At 39.0% G+C, this 14920-nt stretch overlaps 1 protein-coding gene across 6 annotated transcripts in view; it reads left to right on the forward strand.

Moving 5' to 3' along the window:
* The window catches only part of ryr2a (ryanodine receptor 2a (cardiac)), a 276684-nt gene extending 265463 nt beyond the window's left edge, over nucleotides 1-11221 (forward strand). For all 6 annotated transcript variants that reach the window (XM_073918938.1, XM_073918939.1, XM_073918940.1 and 3 more), the window contains 5 exons: nucleotides 396-552; nucleotides 679-743; nucleotides 4403-4503; nucleotides 5262-5313; nucleotides 10060-11221. In XM_073918938.1, the coding sequence (XP_073775039.1) occupies nucleotides 396-552; nucleotides 679-743; nucleotides 4403-4503; nucleotides 5262-5313; nucleotides 10060-10155 (471 nt within the window). In that variant the 3' untranslated portion in view covers nucleotides 10156-11221. The remainder of the gene's footprint in view (nucleotides 1-395; nucleotides 553-678; nucleotides 744-4402; nucleotides 4504-5261; nucleotides 5314-10059) is intronic.
* Nucleotides 11222-14920: the final 3699 nt, after the last annotated feature.

Genomic DNA, 14920 nt, shown 5'->3' on the forward strand with positions numbered 1-14920 from the left:
TGAAACCTACAGGTAAGTGTGTTGGAGCAGGGTTGGAACTAAACTGTGCAGGGCTTCGGCCCTCCAGGAATTGAGTTTGACACCCCTGCTCTAGGCTATTGGCACCGACTATGAAGTCTTAAATCCTTTTGAGACATTCATTCCAAATTTCATCAGGAACTTCTTCATCAAATTCTTACATATAGTTCATATTTTTAAGGATATTGTCTGAGTAGTAAAGCAGCATCAGTGTTTGTGTTCTTAGTCTTTTGATGTTGCTGTTATTGATTATGTTGTTGGTTGGTTTATTACAGTGCTTTATATTAGTCTCTACAAAGCACTAGTGAAGTGAAGCTGAGCATGATATGTGTTCAGAAGTGAGTGATCAGATCGATGCTTCTCTTTGGTCTGTGCAGTGCTACATGTTTCACATGTATGTGGGCGTTCGTGCCGGTGGAGGCATCGGGGATCAGATTGAAGATCCAGCCGGAGACGAGTACGAGATCTACCGCATCATCTTCGACATCACCTTCTTCTTCTTCGTCATCGTCATTCTCCTGGCCATCATTCAGGGTGTGTGTCTGTGTGTATTCGGTGTGTACATAGTGTTTGTGCGCTGCTGGATCTCACGTGTGTGTGTGTGTGTGTGTGTGTGTGTGTTTGTGTGTGTGTATGTATGTGTGTGTGTGTGTGTTTCAGGTCTGATCATAGACGCGTTTGGGGAACTGAGGGACCAGCAAGAGCAGGTGAAAGAGGACATGGAGGTGAGGAAACACAAAACATGGCTTTAAATGCTTGAAAATGCTTAAGTTTTAATAGTGTTTCAATGTTTTTAAAAGATTTTGGATAAAGTCCTTGAAACTGCTTCACAGTTATATAATTACTAAGTAGGTAATAATTAGGGTTGTCAATTAATTTAAAAAAATGTACTAATTAATTAATTAATTAATCTCGAAAAGCTGTTTTTATTAGAGACATGAAAACACAGGCATGGTAATGCCATTTAAATTTTAAAACAATCAATGCCAATACCAATCAAAAATGATTTCCATGTTTGATTCTAAGTGGACTACAAAAAAAAAATAAAAAATCCAAAATACAGTCATTGCAAATATGAAAAATGGAAAATAATAATAATAATAAACTATTGAATACAAACAGTTGTACTCATTGTAAAGTTGTATTGCTGTGAGTTGAAAACATTAATTATAAAGTAGAAACAATTTTGCTTAGTCCTCCTTTATATTCAGGTAGTTGCTAAGACAGTCCAGTCTGTTGACATTATCAGGGGACAATGTGGCAAAGGGGAACATCAAAGGCACGTACCAAAGACTAGATACTTTTTACAGCAACTTTGCTCACACCATCTCTAAACATTTAATTCTAAACAGCTTTAAAGGATACGGACACCGCAAAGACTATAGATTGCATAAAGAATGTCTTAAAGAGACTTTGGACACTGTCAGCGATGTCAGACGTTTGCTCTTGTTGCTAGAAAACGCTAGGAACAAGATTCATCAACACACACGATGGCGTTCATCAAATTTGCTTAAACTAAGCATTCTAAAGTATGGCTGTATTTCACAAGCAAGGATTCTGACACAGCGATGTGGAGCAGACGCTTTACAAAAGTTGCGTGTAGGGGGGGAAACACGTCAAACTTAATGAAACATTTGAGGGCGCATGGAATCATCTTAAAGAATGAAGAATGGACTGTATTTGTCAGCTTGCGACATCATCTGGCACTTTCAGTGAGTACATTTACATGGACACCAATGCTCTACTTTTATAATTAAGATAATACTAATTAAGAGTCGACCATGTAAGCAGCGATATTTGATTTCCTTAAAGGATCACGGGAGTCTCGAAATGCGGAGTTTTTTCTTTCAGTTCGCCATGCGCTATCAAATTCCATTAAATCAGCACCCTTCCAGCAGTCCTTACTTCATATTCTTATCCAATAAGTGTCACTGGGCATGAAAAACATGTTGCTGAATGAGAGTGAACTGCAGTTGAATTCGAAAGATTAAACATGAAACACCTCAAATTGCATGAAACTTTGGAGGAAACACAGGATAGCCTGCTGATGCGACATTAATTGTTTTATACTTAACTTCTAAAAGTGCTTTCTTGGTCTTATCCATATGTCTTTGCACGTTGAACATACATCGGCCACAACAGGAAATGAAAAAACTGCAATTGCGTACATTTTTTAAAACACGTTAAATATTTCAAATTAATTGTGTGCGTTAACGCGCTTATTATATATATATATATATATATATATATATATATATATATATATATATATATATATATATATATATATATATATAAATTATAAAAAAAATATATATATACATTACATATATCTGTATGTCTGTATATATATATATATATATATATATATATATATATATATATATATATATATATATATATATATATATATACATATATATATATATATATATATTTATTTATTTATATTTTATTTAATAAAAAAAAAAATATATATATATATATATATATATATATATATATATATATATATATATATATATATATATATATATATTATTTTTTGCTTTTGCATTAAATGAAAACTCTGGAGTCTGTGCATGTGCCTATAGCATTATCTGGCTGTCATCCTTTGCTTAAACAGTGGGAGAAGACAAAATACATGGGGATTATCGTTTCATAAGTGAACAATGCATGAAATTAAAGGGGTGGTCCACTGTGATATCATATTTTAAACTTTAGTTGATGTGTAATGTAGCTATGTGAACATAAACAACTCCTCTGAATGTAAAAAGCTCCAGGTTCAATTCAAACGGAGACCTTGGTTCTTACTGAGTTAGCTTAACAAAGGCTAGAATGAACAAATTTTAGGGAATACAAAAAATATACTTTCGGCCCTTGTGAGATCACAAACGTACTTTTACCATGCACTCACACTGCGCAGCTAAGGGGCGTGGCCAGAGGCGCTGTAACTTTACAGCAGAGAGAGCTGAAATGCTGCCCTGCTGTTTCCACAGAGACAAAAGTGCTTAAAGTTCAATATTAATCAAGTTCCAGAGAATTATAAAATACATAGCAAGCATGATTTAACAAAACAGCTTCCAGAATCTCTCCAGTTCAGTGCTGGATTCGAAATCTCCTCAAAGATGAAGCAGCTACAAGCAGATGCTGTGAACTCTGAGCCACGGCCTGTAAGTGTTTCTATTTGTTAAAACTGATCATGACATGTACAGTGTCTAGCCTCAACGATATGCTGTAGCAAAGATGTAAACAACGGGAAATGCTGTTCGCCACCGCTAACAATTTAGCTACAAATACATATTTATCAGTCAAACTGCTGTAAACACTCACACACACACACACACACACACACATACTTCACCGGCGCGTGCAGCCTCTCTCTATGTGTGTGCGCGACTTTGCATTGCTTCTCTATAGGCAGCTTTTCCATGCGTTTTACATCTCAGATAATGAAGTCGCAAAAGAAATGTGAACGATTCGTGTTACTTACAAAGGCATATTCTAGATATATGTGAAAGACGACGTGTTAAAAAAATACTGGAGAGCTCACCTAACTCGTGTGTAGCAGCAAAAAAGTCAATCGAGGCTCACACAGGTCGCATCCCACATCTTGTGCTCTATTCTTCTGTCAGCAGCGTCACTACAGAAAATAACTTAATCCGAGCATCAGAAGAAAAGAAAAATAAATATCTCTCCCGAGCACATGCGCTTCTCGTGTTACAGATAGTTCATAGTAAACACACGCACACACATAAACACACACACACTCTCTTAAAGGAGCCACACCCCATTTTCACTCGTTACAGACACTTGTCAGATGTTATTACAGAGAGGGAGCATGAGGTTGACTGACTGTCTACACAAAACGTGCATGCTTGGACGGGCTTGACGTGGAGCCGATCCACGAATCGCAGCACATTATGACACACGACCAATCAGAGTCTCTTGAGGGCGGGCCTTTCAGAGGAACTAGGAGATATATCAGTCGTTTTCATGTTAGCTGAGTAGCTTTATATAATCAAAGTGAGATTTATGAAAAAATAACATGATTTCCTTCAAGTGAAACATGAGCACACATTGCATTGCATCTTATTAACACAACCAAGCCTTAACATTACATTCTGGACCACCCCTTTAAAATAAATATACATTTAAGCTGCAAGTAAATGACGTTTAAAAGCGTAAATGACAGTAATTCATTGTTGCCAACGAATAGAATCTGATAAAATGTGATGAAGCATGTTTGTAAATATGTAATTCGCCACCCTTGTAAAGTGCTGGAAAATTATTCAAATAGACCTGGAAAGTGTCTGTAAAAAGCAAGAGCTGTATAAATTGAGAAGCATGCCAGATTAAAAATTGCATGTCTTTCCTCTCGCAGACGAAGTGCTTCATCTGTGGAATCGGGAACGATTATTTCGACACGGTTCCTCATGGCTTCGAGACGCACACACTGCAGGAACACAACCTGGCCAACTATCTGTGAGTCATCAGCATTCAAAGATTAAGCGAAAATAAAATAATTGCTGTGATGGTCATGCACATCTTGTTAGCGAAGCGCAGTTCTGTGATCAGTCTGAAAGCCACAGGGGCACTCATGTGTGGAAACTCCAAACAAGCATGAATAGGAAACCCAGGAAATCCAGGACAGTTCCATTATAAACAGATTTAATTGTTTTTATTGATTTAACGTGATAATCGCACGTTAATAAAATCATCTCGCAGAATGATTTATTTTAAGAACTCAACTAAATTGAGTTTGGAGTAAAAACATGGTATTTTCACATGCTTTCAGATGTAGCAGCAATCACTACACATAACCATTGTTTACTGGGAAGCTCATTATTGCAGAATGATTATCTTCTTTTTATTAAATTGCCTGTGATTATGAACATAATTATGAACATTGCCTGTCTGTGAGGTATGAATCTGTGTAATAAAGGCTGCTCCATCTTAAAGCATGTGCTTGAGATCTACTACTGTTTACAGAACTGGCTTTACTGTAAAAAAATGTGCGTTAAAAACAGCTTCAATTAATCAGCCAGCTCTACAGCCTTCCATATTCAAGAGGATTTAATGACTGCGTCTTCAAGTGTTTTACCTAGAGACTAAAAGCAAATGAGATACAGATCAATGCAGTGTCCAGATGAGCCCTGTAGACTAGCTGCCTTTGGCAAGTCATTAAACTTGGCTGCGCAACAGTGCATATTTAAATCAAGGTAAACTGTGTGTCTTTGCAGATTTTTCTTCATGTATCTCATCAACAAGGATGAAACAGAGCACACAGGCCAGGTAATTCCCATCATCCCCTCCTTATCCTTTGGTTCTGTTGTTTGTTCTGCTCTTCAACCAGGCTGTCCGCGGCATACCTGTCAACATTGGGATGTAAAAATAAGAGATATGTCCACCATAACACCAAAACATTATTGGCTATTTTTAAAATGAGCTATTATAAAGAAATTGAATCAAGTTATCAAATCTCAATAAACTTTTCTTCACTGTATAACCTAAACACTCTGATTAAAGAGCAGAGAATGCATCTCTCATTCAGATTTTTAATGTGATTACATTAAATAACAGAGGAGTCACTTTAAACATGCACACATCTAACATTATAATAAAAGCATTCAATTGCTTTTCTAACTTTTTATGCTTATTTAGGACTAAATTAGTTGTGTTTAGAGAAAAAAAACACTAAGATCGACATCTTTAGACGTTATTATTAATAATTATGTGGATAATTATGCAGATGCTTAATTATCTGCATGCCATTATCTTGTCTACCTTGTCTTAGGCCGTACTCACACTAGGTACAGTTGCCTCGAACCGGGCCAAAGCACGCTTGTCCCCCCTCCCGTCTCCCCCGACGGCCCGCGCTCTACACCATAAACGGGCCTCGGCACGCTTACGTCATCACTGCTGTACTGTTTAGTGAGAAGCGCTCTCTCACTCAGCAGCACAGTGGAGGTTTCTCTACTTATATCGTTTCAGTCGTTTGATATGCAGTCAAATATTTTGCCAAACAGTCCTTAGGGATGCGGTGACACGCAGTCAGATATTTCGCCGAACTGATCCGCCACTTTTGGCGCTCATAAACAATCATAATGCTCTCGTGCTGCAGGAATGAGGAGGTCTGCTGAAGGCGTGCAGCTGTCGTGCAGTGAGAGGTTTGCGTCTTTAATGAACTACGGCAGTTTGCTTTCACTGAACAGTAAGAATTATTAATAAATCCATATGAAACAGCCCCTTAAAAGTCACGACTCGCTTTCAGTTTCGGGCTTTGGCACGTTTTGCACTCACACACAAGCCCAAGTGAACCGCGCTCAGGCACACCTCTTCCAACCGGGACAGGCCGGCCAAGTGAACCGTGCTTGAGCCCGATTCAGCGCACTCAACCTTTACATTTACATTTAGTCATTTAGCAGACGCTTTTATCCAAAGCGACTTACAAATGAGGACAAGGAAGCAATTTACACAACCAAGAGCAACAATGAATAAGTGCTGTAGGCAAGTTTCAGGTCTGTAAAGTCTAAGAAGGGAAGTATTAGGTTTTTTTTTTTTTTTTTTTTTTTTTTGGTACAGTTAGTGTGATATTCAGAAAGGCAATTGCAGATTAGGAAGTGAAGTGGAGACTAAATAGTTGAGTTTTTAGTCGTTTCTTGAAGACAGCGAGTGACTCTGCTGTTCTGATGCAGTTAGGGAGTTCATTCCACCAACTGGGCAGATTGAGCGTGAGAGTTCGCGAAAGTGATTTCTTCCCTCTTTGGGATGGAACCACGAGGCGACGTTCATTCACAGAACGCAAGTTTCTGGAGGGCACATACATCTGAAGAAGCGAGAGCAGATAAGGAGCAAGGCCAGAAGTCACTTTGTAGGCAAACATCAGAGCTTTGAATTTGATGCGAGCAGCAACTGGCAGCCAGTGCAAACGGACTAGCAGCGGAGTGACATGTGCTCGTTTAGGTTCATCAAACGATCCTGGAAACGGGCCTGGGCACGGTTCGGATGGCATAGTGTGAGTAGGCCCTGTCTTACTGTTTGCCTGTTTGGTCTCTTACAACAAATGATATCTTGGAGCCAATAGCTAGACTGTACAATAGGGCCTATAAGATCCACAACAGACTTTATGGATGGACATTTCACTGTTTTGCTCTATCACTTTCTAAAGCTTTAACATTTCCAAACTACATTATGAACACAGGTATTAAACTGTACTATCAAATTTTAAATAGCGCTACCTCAGAAGCCCTTTGTGCTTTGGTACCAAAACTCAACACACTGTTCCACCAGATCTGTAACAAATGGATGTTTGCCACTCCCGGCTTTTAAAAACTGTTATGGACAGAGATCTTTCTTTTATGTTTTCACAAAAGCCTGGAATGAGATCCCACAAAACAATACCAACACTGAGACTTTTTAAAAATCCCATGCTCTTCATCTGATGGTCAACTATCCCTGTAGCCACTGAGATAGTAGCCTGCTTTTCTCTATTTCATATGTTTGGTGATTGTTTGTACTGTGTTGATGGATGAGATTTCTGTCTGTTTTTAGGTTCTGCAGAGCAGGAACCTCCTAAAAAACAGCAATCATGCTGAGTCAGGCCCGATTATCTTTTAATCTTTTCCTGTTTAAAAATTATAAATAAATAAATAAATATGTCTGGTCAAACATGCACCCAAAACCCAGACTTTCTCTCCGCTTCAATGCGTGTACAGAATCCGTTAGGGAACCAGCGTGTATTTATCATTATGGAGCACGTCAGCTGACAGTCACGCACTGCTATATGACTGCTTTGAGGATTGCATAGGAGGAGTGAATGCACCTGTAATGTAAAGAAAGGGAATCCCACCATTATTATATTTATTTTAAAGTGTTTTCATGTCTAAATAAATTGAAAGCACAGAACAGATTTACATTTAAGAGCAAGGGGCGGCCCCTGGTGGTTTGGTGGTATGGGTTGCGTATAGGGAGGATTAGTTCTTTGATGTTTATTGCCGCCCTTCATAGAAAGACTGAAAATACAGGAGAAATACGGGAAAATACCTTTACAGCATGATAGCGAGATCTCGGGAGGGTTGACGGGTATGGTCCAAACTTTTTAAAGTTGATGAATCAGTTTAGGGAAATTTAAGGCCCTTAAAAAGACATTTAAAGTAATACATTTTGTGCATTTTTGATTTTGCAATGTATATGTATGCTTAAGTTTGCCTGAATTTACTTTGCGAATATTAGTGTGCAGTTTATGAAATCGATTCAAGAGTTCACACTTAGATTTAGTTTGACAAATGATAGCAGGTTTGGCATGCTGTCCCGGGAGAGAGAGATAATTGAGCCCAGGGCTCCCGCCTAGTCGATTGAGTATGTAAGCGGAGTACGAGATCAGGTGGTTCTCGAGAGCTCCCCGTGGTAAAGGAAGAAAGGGGGAGAAGGGGTGGATGGGGGGTTTCTTCGGAAAACAAAGATAAGGGAGTAGTTCTAGCTAGGTTACTTATAGTGAGTTTTGGATTAATCTGATTGGCTAACTAATAATTGTAGATGAAAGACCAGCTGCTGTCAATCATATCAAGTGCTCCTCTCGAAATTAGTTTGTAAAACTTCACTTAAATCCTGCACTGCAAAAAATGCTTTTCTTGCTTAGATTTTTTGTCTCGTTTCTAGTCCAAAAATCTAAAATTTCTTATATCAAGAAGCATTTTCTAGACAAGCAAAACATATTGTCTTATTTTCAGAAATAATATGCCAATATTAAGTGAGTTTGTCCTTAAAACAAGCAAAATAATCTGCCAATGGGGTCAGCAAAATAATCTTACGTCAAAAGAAAAAACAAGATTATTTTGCTTACCCCATTGGCAGATTATTTAACTTGTTTTAAGGAAAACTCACTTAATTTTGGCATAATATATCTTAAAACAAGACAACATGTTTTGCTTGTCTAGAAAATTTCACTTGATTTAAGAGTTTTTAGATATTTAGACTAAAAACAAGGCAAAAAATCTAAGTAAGAAAAGCATTTTTTGCAGTGTGTTAGATTAATTCTGCTTTGTTTATTGCAGTAAAACAGGCAACACTGTTATTCCTGCTGTTTTATAGGCACCCCTGCTGGTTTAGCATTTTTATTCAGTACATGGTTTTGTTCAGCACTTTGGTCAGTGCCAAACTGAAGTAAATGTGCTTTATAAATAAACTTTACTTACTTTACTTACTTACATGAATAATGTTTGAGTTAACATTCTGTATTTAGTGAATACACTCACCGGCCATTTTATTAGGGACACCTGTCCAACTGCTCGTCAAACTGCTCGGTCTCCTGTCAGCTAAGAACAGGAAACTGAGGCTACAATTCACACAGACTCACCAAAACTGGACAATAGAAGATTGGAGAAACGTTGCCACATTTGGATGGTCTGGTCAGAATGTGGCGTCAACATTCTGGTGGTGTAATGGTGTGGTGGATATTTTCCTGGCACACTTTGGGTCCATTAGTACCAATTGAGCATGGTGTCAACACCACAGCCTACCTGACCATGTCCATCCCTTCATGAGCACAGTGTCTCCATCTTCTGATGGCTACTTCCAGCAGGATAACACACCATGTCATAAAGCTCAACCATCTCAGACTGGTTTCTTGAACATGACGATGAGTTCACTGTACTCAAATGGCCTCCACAGTCAGCAGATCTCAATCCAATAGAGTAGCTTTGGGATGTGGTGGAACGGGAGATTGGCATCTTGGATGTGCAGCCGACAAATCTGCAGCAACTGTGTGATGCTATCATGTCAATATGGAGCAAAATCTCTGAGGAATATTTCCAGTAGCTTGTTGAATCTCTGCCATGAAGGATTAAGGCAGTTCTGATGGCAAAAGAGGGTCCAACCCAGTATTAGTAAGGTGTACCTAATAAAGTGGCCAGTAAGTGCACACTGCACATTGCAATTTCGCCAATGTTACTGGTAGTGGCGATGAAGTCTTTAAAAGTATTGAATATTACTGTAATTCTTGTAAAGACCCAGTCAACACTATTTTTGCTTGTCTTTCAGGAGTCGTACGTTTGGAAAATGTACCAGGAACGCTGCTGGGAATTCTTTCCTGCTGGCGACTGTTTCCGGAAACAATACGAGGACCAGCTCAATTAGAAACAAGTGCACACACACATACAGACACACGTACACACACACATACAGTACATACACTGGATGGCAGAATCTCTTCAGTCAAACCACTGACACACACTGAATGTGTGAAGTTTTCAATCTGCGTCTGAAGAGCGTCACTTTCTGCCGTGCAGCGCTTCTTCATTTCATTATAAACTATTAGAGACTTACTAAAGAGGAGGGGAGCGGGATGTCGGGACGCAGACGGACTCATCCGGATGAACGATGCACGTTTTTTTGTTGTTTTAGATGGGGATCCGGTGCCTTATGCAAGATGAAGATGAGCCGGAGCGAGCGCTGGAACCCCTCAGGACTCTCCTCGGCTGCTCCGTTTCTTTGCGTTTCTTTCTTTTCACTACTTTTAATAATGCACCCATGCAGAGTTACTCTTTATATAGAAGAATATTCTCCGGAAAGTTCTTTCATTGCATGTTTATTATGCAAGTTTAAGGATAACCTTTAAAACGTAACCACGCAAGCTGATCTATATCACACGCAGTTTTTTAGGTTTAAGAACATTTAAGCTGTCCGACTGCAGTATTACTGTACATCACAGACTTTTCCTGCTTCATTCCAGTCAACAATTGGTCCAAAATCGCATTGGCACTAGATTTAGTTTGACACCGAAGCAATACTCATCGGAAGCGCGGGATCCTCCCACTACAGAGACTACATGCTTAATAATGCACAGACTTTACCGGAGCGGATTGGCCAGCGCACATGACGGACATTTCCCATCCTTCAGGAAACCACTGCACTTTCTTTCATAGCCATGACAAAGACCAGATGCTTTTCCTATTTGTTATATACGAAAAAACAATGTGAATCATTGCAATAACAACAAATGGGCTAAAAAGAACCAGCCGCAACTATGTGAGAGAAATTTTACTCATGTAGAGAATTTTGATAACAAAAAAAACCTCATCGGAAAATAACCTGTCAGACTTTAGTGTACCGTGTAGCGTTGTGCGCATATAACTGTGTGTGATCTGTAAAGGGAACTCAAAGACCTGCATGATTTTGACAAATAAAGCCATTATTTATTGATGCTCGTAGGTGACCATGTGCTTAAGATGACACAACCACCATCATCTGCTGAACGTGAAGCGGATAAAGGAGGGGATATGCATGGGAATAATGACTTTTAGATCTTTGCTTCTCAACAAGAGCCCTCAAAATGACCTGGAGATAGCTACAAATCAAGATCAAACACTATAGGTCATTTTTAATTACATTATAGTGTTGCTCCTTCGAGAAGCAGATCTTCCTCAGCCTTGGAAATTCAATTGCATTCATGCTTATTTAAATAGCACTTTTCACAATGTAGATTGTGTCAAAGCAGCTTAACATAGCTCCAGTAAAGTCCAAATTCCAGAGTTAAAGTTCAGTTAAGTTTAGTTTAGTGTGGGTTAATTTTCACTGCTGAAATTCCAAACACTGAAGAGCAAATCCACCAAAGCGCAGCTCCACAAGTGTGGCGACAGTGGAGGAACAAACTTCACCAATTGATCAAAGTGAAGGAAAAACAACATTGAGAGAAACCAGGCTCAGCGGAGCATGACCATTATTCTTCTGGCCAAGCTTACTGTGTGGAGCTGCAATCTAGGTGCTGGAGAACGCTGGATGTCCATTGTGGAGAAGCTGTAGGTGAGAGTAGGTCATCGGTGGGGGGTCAGGCTGGCACACAGGATCAATGCGAAGACTCATTTGTCACGGTGGTCTTTCAGCAATCAGTCTCGTGCACTCCATTCCTCCATGACCACAACAGCATCAGCGCAGGATACGGCCTGGTCCAGGATTATGGATACCTTGGGATCATCTTGGATCGCATCAATGGCGCTGCATATTCACAAGGGACCTCAAAAAGAATATCCCCAGGTGGAAATAGAGAATGAAGAAATAATTAGCTGTTCATCGTGTATATAAACGAGATGCAAAAATGGAGTGTTATAAATGAAAATAGCAGATATATAAACAAACATGTACAGCATATGAAAGTTTCTAACATCATGTCTGGTGTATTAAGGAGGAGTGTGTCCTGCAGGTGGTTGTCAAGCTAGCTCACCTGTGAGGAGCACACTCATGCTTCATACTGCTATGTGATGCATTGTGTGTCTGCTTTTCTAAACAGATAGGTCTTTAATCTAGTTTTGAACTGAGAGAGTGTGTCTGAGCCTCGGACATTATCAGGAAGGCTATTCCAGAGTTTAGAAGCCATAAATGAAAAGGCACAACCTCCTTTAGTAGACTTTGCTATTCTGGGTTCTACCAGAAGCCCTGAGTTTTGAGATCTTAAAGAGCGGGTTGGATTGTAGCGAGACAGAAGGTTTGTTAGATAAACAGGGGCTCGATTATTTAAAGCTTTATAGATAAAAAGCAATATTTTAAAATCAATACGAAACTAAACAGGCAGCCAGTGTAAAGAGGATAAAATTGGGATGGTTTTCTAGACCTGATAAGAACTCTGGCAGCTGCATTTTGTACTAGCTGAAGTTTGTTAATAGAGGATGCTGGGCAGCCAGCGAACAGAGCATTACAGTAATCCAGCCTAGAGCTCATAAAAGCATGGACTAGCTTTTCTGCATCTGAGATGGATAGCATACTTCATAACTTAGCAATATTTCTCAGATGAAAGAATGCAGTTTTTGTGGCATGATATATGATTTTGAAGTAACGTTGCTGTCTAATATGACACCCAGATCTTTTATAGTAGAGCTAACGCTAACTTTGTATCCCTCTAAATGCAGGTCGAGATGTGAGATCTGCTGTGTACAGGATTTAGGCCCAATAAATAATAATCTGTTTTAAGAGAAGAATAGATAATCATCATTATCAGGTTTATTAGGCGAAAGAAAGGTTTCAGCCTACATCTTTTCCACTTAATATGTAGAGTTGTGTACATTAATCATAGAAAATTGTATGTAAGGACTTAAATAAATCTGAATGAGGATATATAAGGATGCCTCCATTTTAAAAAGTAATTCTTACGCCCCATTCACACCGGGCTTCAGCATTGACGCTTGACTGAAGGCGTGTCTGAAGTTGGGTTTGAAGCGATTGTCAGCCAATGAAATTCAATCAGCAATAGGCCACTGTCTAGCTTGTGTATTTGCATACAGCGATCTGATTGGCTGACGCTTATAAAGTTGAGCTAGTCCCAACTTCTGCAGCGAGCAACACTTCTGAAGCGGCGCTGACGGATCCACAATGCAGTTCGGCAACGCCTCAAAGTGAATGGGAAGCGTTGACGCTGACGCCCCGTGTGAATGGAGTGTAAAGGTTTGTGCACACCAGGACACTTTTTGATTGCATTTTCCATCGATGTTTAAAGCCTCGTGACTCAATAAAGGGCGCCAATGTGATCGTGCACACCGACGCGCAAAATGCCAGGCGTAAAAGCGTCATTTTTAAAGAGACGCCTCATGCTTGTTTTTCTGTTTTGATGTGCCAATCAGATCGGCACTTTTGTTCACGTGCACGGAGCTGCTGAAGTTACAGTAAACAGCACTTGGAGGCGCTCAAGCATAAAACTGTCAATGCGGGCGCACACTGAAGAAGATGCCCAGAGGCAATATGACCATAGAGCTGCTTATTGCACTGCTGAACAATAATCATTTCTTCATTGCTAGCGCTTGAGCATCCATGCTTGTCAATAGGGCATTTGCTATTTACATGACGGACTTTGTAAGTGTAAAAACTGTGTTGTACGCACAGACATCCATTAGCCTGTACATAATTACAGTTTTACTCAGTCGCTTTGGTGCGTTTCTCACAACACTAGTGCATTTCTGCACAACATTTAATGCATTTCTCAAAACAATTAGTGCAAACTGCAAAACCTAGCTGATAACCTGCAAAACCGTGTCACCTGCTCAAAATGGAGAGCTCATTCCTCAAAAGCAAGTGTTGATGTCAATCAAAGTGTCAGTGTCATCAAAATGAAAAGTCCTGACACCATTGTTTATGAACACGATAGTCAAATGGCTTAATCATTGTTTTCATTATGACAGTTTACTCTGTACATTTGTTCAATGCAAAAAAGTCAGATTTTGGTGACACTTCCTGAAAATGCTCAAGACAGTGCTATATACTATTTGCACAGCCATTTGAAAACTACAGTAAAGTCAGACATCACTGCATTTAGTGAGGTATCTGAGTACAAGACACTGAATATGTATGTTTCACATGTTTACTATATTTGCTCTTTGCAGTCCTAATTTATTCACAGCATTGTGCAAAAGAATAAACACACCCTTATTCACAACAAACATACACTCCCTTTAGGTAGAGCTGTGCACAACTGTAGACAATACTGCAGGACATATTGGAACTGAGCCTACAACACACACAGGTCTGTAAATCATTCATCAAATTGTTTAATTTAGGAGACTTTTTCAGGAAAATAAAGATTTAAATTTGTTTAAAAAAAAATTAGCTTTACAGATTTTGACAACTAGTTCACCATTTTTGTATGTAATGACTCCAGTAATGAAATGAGGACTATTAGTTTTATATGGAGTGACTATTCAGCATTTACAAGTTTATTTCATTTTGACTGACATGACATAAGCAGATGATAATATTATAAACAACAGAGTTGTATGAAAAAAAATGTATGCATGTCCAAAAGCATTTGCAATTTGTTGAAAGGAATGAGAAACTGCTACTAGGATGTGCACAAATTTACATTTACATTTAGTTATTTAGCAGAAGCTTTTATCCAAAGCGACTTACAAATGAGGACAAG

This window comes from Danio rerio, chromosome 12 (genome assembly GCF_049306965.1).
Source record: "Danio rerio strain Tuebingen ecotype United States chromosome 12, GRCz12tu, whole genome shotgun sequence".
Lineage (NCBI taxonomy): Eukaryota > Metazoa > Chordata > Actinopteri > Cypriniformes > Danionidae > Danio > Danio rerio.